Source organism: Marmota marmota, unplaced genomic scaffold, assembly GCF_001458135.2.
Source record: "Marmota marmota marmota unplaced genomic scaffold, marMar, whole genome shotgun sequence".
In the NCBI taxonomy this organism is placed as follows: domain Eukaryota; kingdom Metazoa; phylum Chordata; class Mammalia; order Rodentia; family Sciuridae; genus Marmota; species Marmota marmota.
Genome location: NW_025999932.1, coordinates 40,300,009 through 40,318,324, shown reverse-complemented (window position 1 = coordinate 40,318,324; position 18,316 = coordinate 40,300,009). Strand labels below are relative to the sequence as shown.

The 18,316-nt window shown below is 38.0% G+C and overlaps 2 protein-coding genes across 3 annotated transcripts in view; one reads left to right on the top strand and one right to left on the bottom strand.

Annotated features, from left to right (window-relative positions):
* Lcp1 (lymphocyte cytosolic protein 1) overlaps positions 1-7,797 on the bottom strand; it is a 78,468-nt gene extending 70,671 nt beyond the window's left edge. Inside the window, exon 1 of one of the 2 annotated variants that reach the window (XM_015484297.2) lies at positions 7,715-7,797. The gene's annotated coding sequence lies outside the window, so the exon portion shown is untranslated. Of the gene's footprint in view, positions 1-2,768; positions 2,911-7,714 lie in introns of those variants that run through there. The other variant, XM_048800939.1, reaches the window with a different exon arrangement.
* Positions 7,798-8,964: 1,167 nt separating this feature from the next.
* Lrrc63 (leucine rich repeat containing 63) overlaps positions 8,965-18,316 on the top strand; it is a 34,965-nt gene continuing 25,613 nt past the window's right edge. Inside the window, exons 1-4 of the mRNA XM_048800554.1 lie at positions 8,965-9,082; positions 12,851-13,420; positions 13,884-13,937; positions 16,940-17,094. Coding sequence (XP_048656511.1) covers positions 8,968-9,082; positions 12,851-13,420; positions 13,884-13,937; positions 16,940-17,094 — 894 coding nt within the window. The 5' untranslated portion in view covers positions 8,965-8,967. The remainder of the gene's footprint in view (positions 9,083-12,850; positions 13,421-13,883; positions 13,938-16,939; positions 17,095-18,316) is intronic.

Sequence of the window (18,316 nt, the reverse complement as noted above, 5' to 3'; positions counted from 1 at the left end):
ATTAACATTAGTTATCTCTATATGAGATAAGTACAAGAAATTTTGCTTTTCTCTGTTTTTTTAAAAATGTATATAACTTAATTTTTCCACAATAAACCTCTACAAATTTCATTACTCCCTGTTTTGTGTTTTTTCTTTCTTTCTTTTTCTTCTTCTTCTTCTTTTTTTTTTTTTTAACAATATCTGGGCTGATGGAAAGTCAAGGTGCTAAGCCTATAAAATCAAAGGCTGATATCAGAAAGAGCAAGGAGGATCTAACCCTATTGTTCTATGGGATGTGTATGGTGTGGATCTGAATGTCCCCCCAAAATTCCTGTGTTGAAAGTGTGGTCCCCAGGAAGGTGCAGAGGCAAGGCTCTTGGGAAATGGTCAGATAGCAAGGGCTCTGACCTCATTAGCTAGTTGATCCACTTGATGGAGTAATAATTTGAATTACTACTGTTTCCCTGTTGCTGTGAGCTGAGCAGCTTTCTTCTGCCATCCCTGTCTGCCGTGACAGTTCAGCAATGGAAGTGGCTGACTGTGGACTGGACTAAGACCTCTGAATCCCTGACCCAAAATAAATCTTTCCTCCTCTAAGTTGTTCTTGTCAGGTATTTGGGTTACAGGGACAAAAAGCTGACTAACACAGGATGTCTGAGGTAAAATGTCAAGGAAAAAAGAGAGTTGCTAAAAAAAAAAAATAACAACAGAGTTGTCCAAAAAATACAATGTGATCTCTTTATATAAAAGTTATATAAATACTGTACACAGACGTACATACATACAGAATACACATGTGTGTGTGTATATATATATATATAAATTCTGAAATGTCTCACACCAAACATTTAGAGTTGAGGAGAATACAGAGAAGAATTTCACTTCCTGCACCTTATTATTTTTTCTCCAACAAGAAGAAATTACTTTGATATTAAACATAAGAAAGTTGGGCTGGGGATGTGGCTCAGCGGTAGAGCGCTTGCCTTGCATGGGTTCGATCCTCAGCACCACATAAAAATAAATAAATAAAATAAATAAAGGTATTGTGTCCAACTATAACTAAAAATAAATATTTAAAAAAATAAGAAAGTTGGAGAAGAAACTGATCAAAACCCGTGAAGTATACACATGACTTTGCTCACTAAATCATGGAAATACCAAACTCAAATGCTACCATTAACCAACACTTGATAGATTTTATGTAATGATAAATAAAAATCACCCAGTCTAGTAGAAAAAAACAGAAACAGAATTATAGACATTTGTACTCTAAGACCAGCATAGGTGAAAACAACCAACATATTCAAACATTATTTATTTATACTTATATATAATTGATAATACTAGTTTATGAGCAGAAACTAGCATTGGAATCATAGAACATGAGATGGAAAGATCCTTAAAGGGGGAGGAAACAGGTACATGGAGGCTAACCAACGCAGCTATACTTTTAAGATTGATAAAGCAGATGAAAATGCCCAATAATTTCCTCAGATCCTTTTATAGAAGAGAGCTATACTGGTGCTGACTCTAATTTCTTATGTAAATCTCATGATGGCACTTTTAGGATAAATACCCACTATTTAAAACAAGTAACTCTAGAGAGTATTTTACTAGTTTCATGAGTTTAAAAAAAAAAAAAATCTGGATCTTGTCTCTAACTCACCCTGTCCCCATCAAAAATGTGTCCCTTTTACTTCAGAGACGTACCATCAGATATCTGGAAGAAAGGTGTCTGCTAATTTTTGTGCATTTGGTTCTGAAGGGCGGAGGTCACTTGGGGGAGGCCTAAGGTCACACAGGAGATAAGGGCTTCTTTCATTTCTGCTGGATTCCTTCACCTCTGTGCTTCCTTAATCTTCAGCCAGAACCTGTCAACTCATTCACAATCCACACCTCCACGGACTGTAGAAAGCTCTTCTACAATGCTCTAAGGCTTCTGCACCTCACAGAAAACACTTCTCTTTGAAAATGACTCTTTCCCCCATGGACATAGTATAAATAAGAGAAATACGCTGATTAAGAAACACAGCCAAAGGTAGTCCTCAGGTATAAGTCTAAAAATCTCAGCTGTTCCAATTCATCACAGCTCGTCTTACAGCTAACCATACTAGATTAGAAAAACCAGCCCTTCCAGTTCCTAACTAAATAATTTCTCCTAAGCAAGTGGTGCCAAACCGGATTTATTATATTCATGGTTCTACATTCAGTCACCGTGGTCTGTCGCTTTAGCTCCCTTCAGAATGCTGGTATCATCACACGGTATACCAGGAATACTAGTTTCCTTTATTTTTTTCTTGTACCTTCACTGGGGACATCAAGTATCTCCCAACCACGTACTGCAAAGGTCCATAGTGAGTGAGTGTGTAGGAGGAGATGCTTTGTTCTTTCCCAAGTAGGAACACCTGGGTAAAGTGATATGCCAAGTTACAAGTCCTCTGGAAGCAATCCTTTCAATGCCATGAATCTGAGTAGGGAAGTGCAAAGTGGGAAGGGAACATTCTGAATTCTTTTGTGCTTATGGAGGGCAGGGGTGCCTGATTGGTCTAATTCTGTGTGGACTGGGAAGTGATGATGCACATGGGGTTCCTGGACACAAGGAATGGGCTGGCAATGTTCCCATGACTCGGGTGAGGCACCATCCAATGAGAAGCAGGAGTAGGCTAAGTCTCAAGAGTGGAAACACCTAAAACATCTAGTTTGGTTGCTTGCATGGAAACCTCTTTTAGCCACAGAACCTACTCTTCAAAGCCAGTTTTCAGGAAAGTCTAAAATGTCCAACTTACAAAAGCAGAGCTGCTGTTCTCCTGTGGCTTCTTAGTAGAGCTGGACACCAAATCCTCTTCCTTTGCTGAGTATTATGTCACCTGGAATGACTGGCAGAGGAAATGAAGGAGCTTCCTCCATACTATCAAGGCACGTGACTACCTGAGGCAGGGTGAGGAGAGAAGCAGTGTCCTGGAACCATTGTTAATTTCAACCCTGATAAAAATTTCTGACATCAAAACACATTATGAAAGTGGAAACGTAGCAGAATGGTCAAAGCATATCAAACCACATGGTGCCGAAACACACACTGCAGTTTCAGCTGTCCAGCTGTGGTATAAGAAATGCAAGTTCTTCACCTTGGGGAATACAGTGCATCACTACATGTCCAGGTAATCCCTGTTCATTCCCACCATTAGCCCTTTAAAATCTGTAGCTTCACTACACTTATGAATAAAACATATGCTCAATCAGGACAGTGAGTGTAAAGCAGAACGATAGGTTTGAAAAATAAATCACTGTATCTGCTGTTTGAGGTCATAAATTGCTATTGACATTATAAGGAAGAATAACCCATTACAAAGCATTTCTAAATGCTACAGGTGTTTGTTGAGGGCTCACCAAAGGCCATGCAGCTCAGTCACCTTATGGCATGTTACATCTTCCTTGTAAGTTTAGGACAAACTCCTAGCAGAGTTCAAGACCTCAAATATACTCAGCTCTCAAAGCTTGGTGTGCCCATCTGAGAAACCCTAGGAAGGTTCTGTGCTTCTGTAACACCTTTTCTCTGGCTGTTCAGAGGAGCATCACATGGCAGCCCTTCTGCCTTTTCCACCTTTGTTAAGCTCACCAGCGGGCCCAGGAGGCTGGGAACAAAGTGGCTTTCATCCTCAGGTTGACTGGCTGAAATTCATCATGGATTCAGTCCAGCTGGAGCAATGCTGCTACAATACTCCACTCACGTGAGGGACAGGTCAAGGCTTCCTGGACACGTCACTGTACTTGGACTCTTTCAGGCACCAGCTTGTCCCACTATTCCTCTGTGGCTCAGAGTATAAGGACCAAGGACCAGTAACAGAATGTAGGCCACTTCCTAGGGCACAGACTGTGTGTCACTGAGTGCTATAAACTAGGTCCTCTAACTTTCAGAGACATCAGCAAACTAAGTGTGAAACTTGATGGAAAAATGCCCAGGATTTATCCTCTAGTCCTCCAGATATTTCTGTGAATATGAACTGTTATCACATAAAGCAGGGGCATGGAGACAGAAACCTGGGCTGTTTGCCTAACTAAATAATTTTTATTAGTTTTCTAACACGTACTGAGCACTCCCTCACTAAACTCTGGACACTGATTATCTCTTTAAATTCTCAATGGCCTTGGGTTGGGTACCATTTCCTTCCAATTGTACAAGTGAGGAAACCACGGGGGCTTAAAGAGGTTGGGCAGATGGCCCAAGGGCACAGAGCTAATAGGTGGCAGCAGGAGGATTTGAACCCAGACAAGTAGAGATATGCTATGCTGCTTTTGATTGAAATGTGATGCAAATATTAGAATTCTCAATTAAAGTGATAACTGGGCATAAGTTTAAGGCAGGAGAATCGTGAGTTCAAAGCCAGCCTCAGCAACTTAGTGAGGCTCTAAAGTCAACAATTAGCAGAGTGCCTTCCATATAGGAACAAACATTGCTCATGTTTAAGACCATGTCATAACCCACAGCATGAGGACAGTTTACTTAGTCAAACCAACAAGGAAACAAATATTAACTGTCTTTCTGTTGCTATTGTTGATGGACACAATCATATAATATACACAAATACCTGACATCAGCTGGTTGCAGACAAAGAGTCTATAATGACTGCTACAGCTAAGAAAATACAAATTGTTTTTGAGCAATTGGGATAGTGCAAATAAATAACACTATTCTACCTAAGCAACATCAAAACAAATTGTTAAAAAAATAAAAATTCAAGTAGCTATAATTATAAATAATGAAACCTTGGAAATGATTTTAAAATTTTCATTTTAGTGTTTGAAATTATAAAGAGTCAAATGATTCATTATAAACTGCTTTAATAAAGTTTAAAGTTCAGCACCTAGACAAGTGTCTTATACATAGTAGGTGTCCAATATATTAATCTGGAATGAATGACTGAATTCATTACTGTGCTTTTAAAATCAGACATTGTCCTTTCATTATGTTCAGGATATTTTTATATTAATTCCATAATGCAGACTGAATGCCATTTCCTTATTGATAATGGTTTTTTTACAAAGAAATTCCAGGATTTCTAGTTCAAACAAAGGAAATGAAACAGCTATCATCTTGAAAAAGCAAAAAGTATAACTGGCCAAAAATAATGAACAGAAATGAAGTTTTGTTCTTTGCAGTGAAATATGAAGGGTAAAAGGAAGAGTAGAGTCTTCTAAATATTTTTATTAATATTGGAGAAAATATAAAACTATCCTCTAGGCAAGAGCATGAAAACACTTGGCATAAATGAAAGTGTTTAAGACACTGTAAACTATGAAGAGTAAATATGTTTCATAGTATATATAATTAGTATAAACAGATAACAGACCAAGAAAACACCTCTTTTTCAAAAGCACTTTGGTGTCCTGGGTTACCCTGGGGAATCAATATTGAATTTACATGTACTCAAAAATAACTCTTCATTCTTTAGATGAAATTCAAAAACTAATATGAGCAGGGCATGGTGGTGCATGCCTGTAATCCCAGCGGCTCAGGAGTTTAAGGCAGGAGAATCGTGAGTTCAAAGCCAGCCTCAGCAACTTAGTGAGGCCCTAAGCAACTCAGTGAGACTCTGACTCTAAATAAAAAACAAAACAGGGCTGGGGTTGTGGCTCAGTAGTTAAGTGTTCCTGGTACCAAATACAAAACAAACTAACAAACTAATATTAACATAAAACCACAAGTTACTACTTTATTTCCATATGATAAAATAGATTAAATCGACACTGACACAATTGTTCAGCAAATTCTGTTCTGTTTAAAAGGAAAATAACTGGAGAGAAATCTATGGAAAATAGTTAAGATTTCTAGTAACACTTTTTTTTTTTTTAACTTTTTTTAACAGTACTGTGTCCTTTCACCAAGAGCAAATCTAAGGTTCCCCCACTTCCAACCCCAACCTGTCCCACTCATTGGGGAAATAAGTAGCATTATCTACCAGTACCTAGGACTGCTCTTTTGCTTTTATCTCAATTTAACAACATGTTTTAAAAAGATGCAAGGTGTCTATAACCTTGGTGCTCACCATTATCCTGAGCACCTTGATACAATTTGCTAATTGAGAGAAAGCATTGTGGTTTTTGTTTGATAAGCTTCTTTCCCTGGTTCTGCCAAACTGCAAAGCTGATGAGACAAATAAACAGGAACATGGTTCTGTACATCAGATAAAGTAAACCTTAAAACCAAACAGGGAGCTGCCTGATTCAATGAGCCATATAATAATTATTTTTTTAAAAGACAGTAAATCTAAAAATAGTAAAGTGATCAAAATTGAGTGTGATTTGTTTTTTCAAAACCCATCCTACATTTGTATATCAATTCCATGGGTAAATCATGAGTTAAAATAACTATGTATACATATCAAACATACTAAGCAATGGATTTAGTTTTCATAGTAATTATATTATTTGTCTAAAGGTTTGGCACTAGGTGATACTAACAGAAGATAACAAGATGTCCACACTGAGAAAGTTACATATTAAACAGCCCTAGGTTCTGGCCTGGTACTTGCTAGAAGAAAATCTGCTAGAAGAAATCTGCAAGGAATGTAGCCTGATGCCTGCTGGGTCCATATGTGACAAAGCATTTTTAAAAAATATATTTAAAAATGCATTGCCTTGATTTTGACTATGCAAAACTAAGCACCAATTTCTAAAGGTCAAGCATCTGTAAGTCAAACTGAAATCTAATTGTTCTCATGGTTCAAACCACTTTTCAGAGTACAGGAACTTGACTCAATTTATATAGTGGCATACATATATTTTTTATGCTTAAGAATGATAGAAACATTTTTTCCATATTTGCAAATATGTACAATCAATACTACTACAGGCAAAGCCTCGCCAGTAGATCTACCTTTTGCTCTCTGCTTTCTTGTCTTTCTGAGAAGTTCATAAATCTATGATGTAGACACAGGCAGAAATGGCATAAATTCATGGTCTGGTCATCTAATCTGGGACAAAGTAATTTTATAAGGAAAAGAAATCACATGCTAAGACTCTAAAGGAAATAATTTGCATAATGTTTCCCAGAGTCAGTTTCTACTTTTTTCATTGTGTTAAAATATAGGCTTACTCCTAAAGAGACTAAGGAAGATTTGATTAGGGAATAAATCTTGAAAGAGTCCCAAAGCTTATTCGAAAGTGTCTCATTTCCCAAAATCTATTACTAAGGTTCCTGCCCCTATACCTAACAAACAACCTGGAAGGAAACTCCATCTACTTCACTTTCTGAGCTGTGATTTCCCCATCTACATTGTGAGTTCTTTCTGGTGCTTTCTCCCTCAAAGCTCCAGAGAAACAACATGCAAACACACGATGCATCTACCGCTGTACATACAGGTTCATCAACACCATGACTGGATAAGAGACAAGTTACAATAATCAGAACGAACGACTGTGACAGAAAAGAGTCTCTTTTTTAAAGCCCGCTTGAATTCCTCCCTAACGCTCCTATTCCTACACAGCTCCTCCTCAACCAGGAAGTTTAAAGGATCAGAACGACAAAACAGGTTGCATCAGAGGAAAGCAGAATGTTTGCTTTTCAGGGGCACTGCCAAATAAGCAAGGAGACCCCGCTGCGCAAAAGCGCATCATTAAAGAATACAAGCCCAGACTCTAGACACCCAAGTTAAGCTTCCTGTCAGAGAAAAGTAAGTCATTGTCATTAAGAATAAGAAAAAGTAATAACAATTGTCACCACGGCGTTCCGTACAGCAGCTGCACGTGGAGTGGCTTCTCCTCTTGCCCAACCGCCCGCTGCCTCCCCAGCTATCCCACACCGCACCCGAGTGGCGCAAAGGAGCACCACGCGCTGCGCCATGGGCGGGGCCGCCTTCCCGGGGCTCTGCGGGCGACGCGATCGCCCCGCCCGCTCTCCGCCCTGCCCAGTCACCACCCCTGCCTGCCCTGCCCTCCAGCGCCTGCGCATCCATAGGGCGGGGCGGGCTCTACCCGTCTCAGGTGGCCGCTAGTTGCTGAGTGGTCGGTTTCGGTGGCCTCTGGACACAAGATGCCGGAGTCTGGATGCTTGTTTGGGAACAGCATCCTACGGAAAGACGGGCGACCTCTCTATACTTTTACCTGACTGGCTAGAGACCCAAGAAAAAGAGACGGAAGCCCAAAAGTCAGTTGATTTGAGAAGCAGATGAGTGGTGTTGGAGTTCAACTCTTCCCGTAATCTCTTAGGATACTACCAGGGAAAATTTCCAGCATCAAGTAGGGCATACCGCCAGGAAGCAAACCTTGAGCGCTTGTGTGCAGAATTATCTTTTATGGGTGAACAGCCCAATTGCGCAGCTGCAGGTTCCCTTCTAGGCTGTCAACGAAATAGTGGTGTGCCAGGCCTTCTTGATATTGCCCTGCAAACTAAACACACATTTGCGGGGTAGGAGGGGTGTGAATCTTCTCCCATCATTTCCAAAGAGTACTAATTGGGTTTACCAGCAATCCTGGGAAAGCCCATGTTATTTTTGGATTACATGGTTATGACCCAACTGTAGTGATCGAATTTAAACAAGCCATTGTTAGAGAAAGAAAACAATGAATTTGTCAATGTTAGATGTGATGGGTCTTCAGAGGTTTGTATATTGAAAGGATCTTCCACAAATAGTGATAACATTTTGTAGTGAAATAAAAGTCATTTCTACAGTTCCGAAAAATCATTTACTGGCTGAAAGAGTATTGGTAGATTGAATTTTGTCCTAACTTGGGAAATTTCAGGTTGATATTGATTAACAATTGTATGTGTATTTTTAAATTGTGCATTAATTAATTATAAATCTAAATTTTTAAAGTAGAAGTTTTAAAAATTATTTTCTTAATCTCATTTTCTTATAAAGAAATTCTGCTTGGATTCAGTATACTATTATCACAGAGTGAGTTTCCTTAAGATGTAATTTAAATTCTAATAAATTGCTTTTCAGCAACATGCTTAAAAACTTTTCAATTCTCCCTTAACCAATAGTTATGAAAAAACAGAGTTTATTAATCACTAAAATGCAACAATACCCACAACTTCTTCGAAGACCTTTACCTCCCAAACACCCTAAGCTGCCTTTATATACAAAGAAAACCCATACAGGTACGTGTATTAATCAGATATGTGTATTAAACTTTATGTATTTTTCATAGAATTTCTCTGCCTTGCATAGCTCAGAATCATAATAGTTAAAGACAATAATAATCATAACTTACAGGTGTTTATTGTAAGATGATAACAACAAGATATTAGTTCTACAAGTATAGACATTGTTCCTTATTTGTGAATTTGGTAAATATGGATTTACTCATTGGTAAGATTTATTTGTATAATCTAGCTCCTTCACAGTCATTTGTGGATGGGTGGAAACATGAGCTGTGCCTCACACAGTGCTCCCTGCTGAAATGGAAGAGGCTACCGCTGCCTTCTAGTTTCTGCTCCCATTCTGTAAATAAGTGCCCCTTTCCTAGTCTATTTAGTGCTAGACTTCTTGAATTTTGGGGCTTTTTGTTGGTAATTTCATTGTTTAAAAATGACCCTAAGCATAGTGCGTAAGTGCAGTCTAATGTTCCTAAGCACAAGGAAGCTGGGATGTGCCTTACAGAAAACAATCCACGTGTTAGGTAAGCTTCTTCCTTCATGTACAGCACTATTGGCTGTATGTTCAATGGTAATGAATTAATGATATATATTAATAAATGTTTGTTTTAGTCTGCTTTTTTATCACTGTGACCAACAGACCTGACAAGAACAATGGGAAGGAAGAAAAGTTTATTCTGGTTCACAGTTTCAGAGGTTCAGACCATGGTTGGTGAACTCCATAGCTGTGGGCCTGAGGTGAGGCAGAATTATTACAGAAGGGCACGGCAGAGGAAAGCAGCTCAGAACATGACAACCAGGAATCAGAGAGCTTATCTCACCATGGACAAAATAAACCAAAAGTCATACCCCAAGGGACCTACCTTTTCCACTTACATTTTACCTGTCCACAGTTACCACCCAATTAATTCGTACCAGTGGATTAGTCCACTGGTTAGGTTACAACTTTAAAAATCTAATCATTTCACTATTTAACATTTTTGCATTGTCTCACACTTGAGGTTTTTGGGGACACCACATATCCAAACCATAACAATATTTAATATACTTTTATTGTGAGAGGCTGAGGCAATAGGATTTTAAGTTCCAACCCAGATTCAGCAGCTTAGAAGACTTTGTCTCAAAACAAAAGAATAAAAAGGGCTGGGGATGTTGCTCAGTGCTAAATACCCTTGAGTTCAATTCTTAGTAGAGAGAGAGAGAGAGAGAGAGAGAGAGAGAGAGAGAGAGGAAGCACTGTGATTAGTACACGGCTTGAAATAAGACTTGAAGAATTAAAGTGGTATGGAATATGTTTAATTATAGAGGAGACCTTGGCAATTTTTGATGATAGAGGAAAGTGCTTGAATAGTAGAAATTTAATATACTAGAAAAAAATCAGAAATGATCATGGTGAGATTTGTCAAAGAAAAAAAAAACAGGGAAGTATGGAATTGAGAAGACAGACATCATCTTGTTTGGAAAGATTTCTTGAAGCATCTCTTCTCTTTTTTATCCAGTAAGACTGCCTTCCCCTCTTCTTCACAGTAGCCTGTACTTAATTCCTACCAACTACTTATCATTTTCCATTGCCACTGTTTACCTGCTCGGTTTCTATACTAATTTGTGAGATCTTTGCTGATAGTAAGGTTTGTGCTGTTGTACCCCCGGCACAGTGTGTACAACTGGCACATACCATAGGTGTTAATGTGTCTTCAATGAATTAATGAGAACAATAAGTCAAGCTGTAATCATCAAAGATGCTTATATAAGGTCAACTTTGAAAGAAGAAAACTATGTAAATTGGTTAGTAAGAGAAGGTATTCCCTGCAGTGTGATTAACCTAAGAATGAAGTGATTAATGAGCAGCATGACATTTGTGGTTATCAGTAGTAATTATCATAACTAGGGTTCTCATTGGAAAATGTCATGACACAGTAAGCTTGAAGTGAATCTATGAATCCAGATCACATGGACTCTTCTTCTCCTCTTTCCTCTTCCTTCTCCCCGCCTCCTCTTCAACCTCCTTTTCCTCCTCCTTCTCTTTCTCTTCCTCCTCCCCCTCTTCCTCCTTTTCCTCCTCCCTCTCCTTCTTCTTCCTTCTCCCCCTCCTCCTTTTCCTCCTCCTTCTTTTTCATCTTCCTCCTCCTTCTCCTCCTTCCTCTTCCTCCTCCCCTCTTTCTCCTTCTCCCCCTCCTCCTCCTTCTCCCTCCTCTTCTTCTCCCCCTCCTCCTCATCCTCCCGACCTCCTTCTCCTTCTTCTTCTTCCTTCTTTGCCCTTTCCCTCTTTCTCTTCTTCTCCTCCTTTCATCAGATTGAACCCAGGGCACTTAACCCCTAGCCACATCCTTAGCCTTTCTTATTTTTTATTTTGAGACAGGTTCTTGCTCAGTAAGTTGCCTTGGGCCTAAGTTGCCAGGTCTGGCTTTGAACTTGCAATTCTCCTGCCTCCTGAATCCTTGGAATTATAGCCATGCACCACCATGACCAACTACATAGATTCTTATATCTCAGTTATCACAGTGAAGATTCTGGTAACTTAGTGAAAACCTTGTAAGGCAGTATCAGGAAACCAAGGGAAAAGTTAAGCCATTGTGGACTAGGAGGACGGCAGAGAAAATGAGAAGGGAAAACCTATTCGTGGGATTTTTAAAAATCAGTTTTTAGAGATCAAGTTTCAAATGTCTATATAAAAGCACTTCATAAAATTACTGTCTAATTTTAAGATGTTATTTGTAATACTCTCACTTGGCCCATAATTATTTCCTGTTTGCATCAACAGTGAACAGTGCAAAATTTTGCTCTACAATGGGAGTCTAGGGATTTGAATTCTGGTCTCAATACCAACTAAAGTAATGTATGGCTTTAGTAAGTAATTTGGTCAACAAAACTTATCTTTCAATTCTGAAACAGCAGAACTTAATTTCATGTTCAGTTTTTAATTTTTTTTCACTTTAATCCAGATATGGATAGAATAGAAATCCATCAGAAAAAAGCTCACCTTTTAAGTGATTCTTATGGTGGAGATGGAAAGAGAGTGTGCCCCCTTAAGGTGGGGGGTAGCATTAGAATTTGGGAATTAGAAACTCTACAGTTGACACATCATTTGAATAAAGCCCTGAGGTCAGACTGATTGTCTGTGTTAAATGTGAAGAAGGAGGGATAGGAGCTGTGTGTTACCATTGCATGTGAGCAGTCACCCAAAAGCTCCTGTTAATGCAGGGAGAGCGGTCAGAAGTCAAATGATTACAAGAGCTGTAACCTAATCAGTCTATCCTAGTTTGAAGGGACTCACTGGTTGGTTAGTAGAAGCAGGTGGGGTGTGGCTGGAGGAGGTGGGTCACTGCAGGTATGGCCTGGAAGGGTGCCTCTTCCTACAGCCCCTTACCTCTCTCTGCTTCCTGAGCCCTCCTGACCTGAGCAGTTTTCTTCTGCTGTGCCCTTCCTCCATGATGTGCTTGGAATTATAGCCATGGGCCCAGAGCAGTGGAGTTGGCCTTTTATCTTAGTCTTTTCCCATCAGTTCTGTTCTTCCAAGCATATCTTCCTACCCTTTCTAAATTTAATACAATTTAGCCTATTAACTTCTTTAGTTGTTTAAAATTTCTCAAACTTTATCCCCATCAGCTTGACAAAAGTCTTGGTAGCTAAGCAAACATAAATGGAAATGTTTTTAGGGAGAGAAGGGTGAGTGGTAAAGCAAAAATGTGAATGCTATGACATTATAGTTTTTTCTCTGACATCTTGATAAAAGCCATTCAACTTTGCTCTTTTTTTTTTCCTCTTGTATAGCCAAGACTGGTGAAATTGAGACACTCTCTGGAAAGTTCACTCAAGATGAAACCAGTCCAGTTCCAAAAAAACCTGCTTTACTTGATGTATCTTCAGAAGAACAAGCTCAAGGTCCTATCAATATCCAAGCTGACTCTTTGGATCAAAATGTAACAGAAGCAGTAACTGCAATTTCAACATCCACAAAATCTAGAAATGTCAGATCCATGTTTATTCCAAGTTATGCTTTAGTTTCAACTCAATTTTTCAAGAAAAATATAAGAAAAATGAAAAGAAGTTCAGAAAAGTCCACAACTAAACTACCCAAAGTAGAAACTATTATTACTGATAAAAAATTAGAAGATATTTTGGTTGTTTCTTCAAAGTTCCCTCAATCAGACGGTTCTTCGTTAGTTAACAAACGAAAGCGTGACTCTTCCAAAAGTGCAGTATTGCCAAGTCGTCTGGTCAGTGCCTCACACAAGGTAGTAACCATTAGTAAAGTGCTACTAGGGATTACTCAGTTTCCAAGAAACATTGTCCTACCAACACCGATTTTACCAAGAAAACCTCATCCACAGTCTATCATAGGTAAATATAATCAGAACATGGTATCAAGTAATGGGGACCAATTGGAGCAAAGAGGAGAAAGGAAACATAAAGGGTGCCCCTCCCCTGGGTGTTCAGGGTGGACAAATTGAATCACTTTTTGTGTTTACATTTAACACCTGAGCCAGAGGGCAAGAACAGAAATCTTTACCCTGCAGATCTACCAAGCCCAAAAGGGGTAGTTCCTCCAATGGTAATGATGGAGACCAGTAAGGAAATTCAAAGGATCAAAAAAAATAATAATAATAATGTAAAGGACCAGTGAGCAATGATTTAGAAGGTGATCTAGTTTTCCAAAGATAGGACACCAGTGCCATTGGATAGCTTCATGCATGCATTCCAATGGATAATACAAGTTCATTAAATTAACAATTATAATGAAGCCAAAACATCCTCAAGTGAATTTTCACAAGTATCCAAAAGCTCTCCCATTTTTTTTTCCTAGAAAGTCTTGCATCAGAAAATGAAAAGAGAGAAAGTGTTCTGAGGCTACCTGAAGGTAAATGCTAAGCCTATTATCATTCTTTTGGAAATTGTATATAAGATTATCTTTCCATAAAAGTATTGGTGATTTTGTGTGTTTGTGTATGTGTGTGTGCAGTTCTGCTAGTGCTTTGGTCTAGCAGAGACAAATCGAAAATTCTCCTTAAACAAAGATTACACCGTTCTAGACTTTGCATTTATCTCTACCAACAATCTCACAAAAATAGTACAGGGCATATGATTTAGAATTATCAGGCAAAAAAGGAGAAAGTCAAAATGGTTAAGGACTAGCAGGAAGAGAAAGTAGTAGAAACAAACTCCTAAAAGTATTAAGTATGAGAATTATCAGGCACAGATTTTAAATAACCTGATGACTTCCAGTTCTGTCATAATTTGGTAGCTTCTATTGGACAAACTTTCCAGCCAAAATCAACTATTAAAGCTGCCAGATATACTTAAAATAGTCATTAAAGGTACTGGAAAGCAACCAATGCAGACTCAACCTGAGCCACTACAATCTCTAGAAGGGCAGCCCTTGAGTTAGCTGGACCTATGGGCATTTGTGGTGTGGGAGAATACATATAGGTAGAAAGTGGTAGTTTTCATAGGTTGAGGAGATAGAAGTCAGACTTCAGAGTGGCCAGTGTCGCTGGGACTTGAGAAGCGAAATCTTGGAAAGGAGAAAAGTGAAGGGAAATGAATTTTTAAAAAAATTCTATACACAGATTCCCTTGGGGGCATTGGCTGATTTTGAAGCTGTGCATCTGCAGGACAGGATTGAGAAACACAGCAGAGAACATCAGCTGAAAAGCCAAGAGATTTTTGCAGTTGCATAAGATACAATTAATGGAGTTCAAGCTCTGGCCATGTGTAGGGCTTTTAATAACTCACTGGGCTTCTGATTGAAGATGCAGAGGACCTATGACATAGGACCTATGACGTAGGACTAAGGATGAAGTTCTAGGAGAAAGGACAAAACAAAAATACACTATAGAGTTTTAAAAAAAATTCAAAACCAATCCTTGATAAATCAAAGTGATACTTTCTGCCTAACGAAGAAAACCTGATACTTGTTAGAGACAGAATTATCCAGACCCCTTAAAATCATTCCTCCACAAAGTCTAGCATTGCTTAAAAAAATCACAAACATTCTTTAAAAAAAAGATAAAATGTCTGAAAACCAATAGAAAGAAACAAGGCAATAGAAGCAGCTGCATAGCTGATTCATATATTGCAGTTTCAAACTGGAATTTTAAAACAATTGGTTTCTATGTAAGAGGGGGAAAAAAAGGTTGGAGAATTTCACCAGAGGACTGAAATTTTTGTTTTAAAAAAATAAGAGTCAAATGAAATCTTAGAGTAGGCAAAATAATATAACAAATTAATATTTCAATAGCTGCATTTAGTAGGAGAAAATACATGGTAGAATACTCCACCACAGGACTTCCCGAGCCCTCCCTTTCTTCCCAGTCTTTGTGTATCACTGTGATGTAAAGGAACTGTGGGTCTCTTCCACATCATAAGCCCAGGCAAGTCATGCCGCCATTCCTGCATTATTGAGCTTCTTCCACTCTGATTTTCCCTCCTTGGAAAGTTTAAGGATCCTCAGGTACTTCAGAGATCTATTAGAGACTTTCTAACCCCTTTCTCTTTTCCACTCAAAAACCAGATGCTTGGGTTTAGATACTGAGGATGTATGATTAGGGATCAGGTCACAGACTTAGGTCTTAATACACAATCCTTTTGTTCTTGCTCCATTTCCCCTCACTAGACAAGGTATCACTATTTTATATTATGCATCCTTCTTTATTCTGGGGTTAACTTTCATATCTATTGATCTAAAATGGGCACAAAGTTTTCATTTTAGAGATTAAAAACAGAATTTTTTTGTAGTTCTTCTAGGATGCTTTATTTCCTCTCCCTGAAACAATAGCTTAGAATAATTGAGGTTGTAAAATATGTTTCTGCAAATAATACTGCAAGAAATGTCTGTGAATATAAAATATGGGCTTTAAAAAATATTTTTCTTTAGTTGTAGATGAAACAATGACATTTATTTATTTATTTGTTTGTTTTATGTGGTGATGAGGATTGAACCCAGTGCCTCACTTGTACTAGGCTAGCACTCTACCACTGAGCCACAACCCAAGCCCTAAAATAAGTTTTTTAAAATTTCAAAATATTTTTTGGCTGCACTTTGGTGTATATTTTTGTAGACCATTTTTGAAGGAAGGTGACCTCCAGAATGCTCATGATAAAGTAAATTTAAATGTAAGTGGTCTTTGCTCAGCTACTCCTGGGTTGTTTTTTGTCTTCTTTCCTTTCCTATGTGAAGTCTACAATCTGAGAGAAGAGTTAAGTTATGTACAGCATTTGAATCATACATCCAGGTGATGTTAGGGGGAAAGTGAGATGCCGCTTGGGAGGTGATATCTGAGTTGTGTTGTCTTTTAATTTTGTGGACCAAAAGGTTGTTCCCTGTGATTTGTAGTAAAATTTTTGCAAATATTTTACATATAGTACAAAAATACAGAGATTAATGGAACCTGACTTATCCAGGTAAAAATCTGTGAGCGTATCATTTTGTTTGAAAAACAATTGTGCTATTCACTTTTTTTTATTTGTTTTAATTAGTTACACATGACAGTACAATGACCTTGAACAAAACGGTACTCATGTGACAAATAGGAATCAACTAAGATTGGGTAGAAGAAGGATAGGGGGCATTTCTTCCAGAAGAGGTGTATAACTTTCCCCATGGTGACTCAATCTTATAGCATAAACACCCTTCAGCTTTCACTCTTAAACAATAACACTTGAATTTGATGATCATTACTATCCAAAGTACATGTATGAAGACACAAATTGGTGTGAATATACTATGTATACAACCAGAGATATGAAAAATTGTGCTCTATATATACAATAAGATTGTAATGCATTAAGCTGTCATATATAAATTTAAAAAATTACATAAAACAAATAAATTTCATGTTTTATTTTGATTTGTTAATTTAGGTGGCTCTAAATATAAAAAAACAGAATCAGACTACGTTTTACACGGTGACGGTTTTAAGACTATTGAGACAACACATTCCGAAACAATAATAGCGATGGCCAACCTGGCTGTAGTAACTTGCCAAGTGCATGGAAGAAATGCACTTAACCTTAAGGTATTCTAGATCTTTCTAATGACAATATCTTATCAATCATTTTTACTTTCACTCTTCTAAGGGAGGTTAGTTTCCATGGTATTAAAGGAGTCTTTCCTATTGCAATAAAGATTTCCCAGGAACAGAGTCAAATTGTATCTCTAAACCTATCTGTTATAGTTTGCCTTCAGCCCCCCAGCTAAGTTTAAAAAGATGCTCAGATCCTAACAGTAATGGTGTCTTTTGCATTACATGGCATAATAAGAGAAACGGAACTCAGATTTATCAACGAACACAAACCCAATATGATGCATAACAGAAATACTTGGTACCATTTATTAAGCACTCACTATGTTCCAAGCCTATGCTACTCTTAAAACTTAGCATTCTGCAAAGTAGGTATTATAGTCTTTATCTGACATATGAAAACACCAAGTTTCAGTGAAAGTAACTTGCATAAGACTACACAGTAAGCAAACTTCTATTTGAACCCAGAACTCTTTGGCCTAAAAAACCTATATATTTGATAAAAACATCAACAACAAAGAACTACTAAAGACCGTTTTAAAATGCTGCTCATTAGCCAAAGTGAAGCATGCACTAGTTTTTCTGTCAGATTTAGTGGTAAATATAAGAAGTCCTAACCGAGAATAACTTACCATATAATGTGTTTTGTAACCCTGGAGAAACTTCTGAATCAGCAAGCATCTGTCAGAAGGTCACTGAACTCCTCAAATCCTTCTCATGCTCTGACAGTTTCTTGAAGACAAACATGACATTATGTGTGAATGGGAAGTGTTACATAATGGAATAAATTGGCAACTATACTGCATACAACAAAAAACACACTAATGCCTTCCCAAGAATTCAGTTTTCTGTCCCTCCTATGTAGGCTTTTATTCAAAGGAAATTTGGAATTTGGAGATTTAGTTCTTAGGGTTACAACATTTAGGATTTTAATCTTTCAGGATTGTGATTTGAGGGATTTTGATCTTCAGAGATTTGGGATTTCAGGGAATTTGATCTTTGGGGATTACAACATTTCTGATTATGGTTGCTGGAGTTATGATCAGCACTGATGAGAAAGCTGCTAGAGCTAATAAATAATTTCAGCAAAGCTACGGAGGATAAGATCAACACCAAAAAAAAAAAAAAATCAGCTGTGTTTCTGTGTACCAGCAAAGGAAATTAAGACAATAATTGCATTTACAATAGCATCCAACAGAAAAAAAAGCGGGGGGGG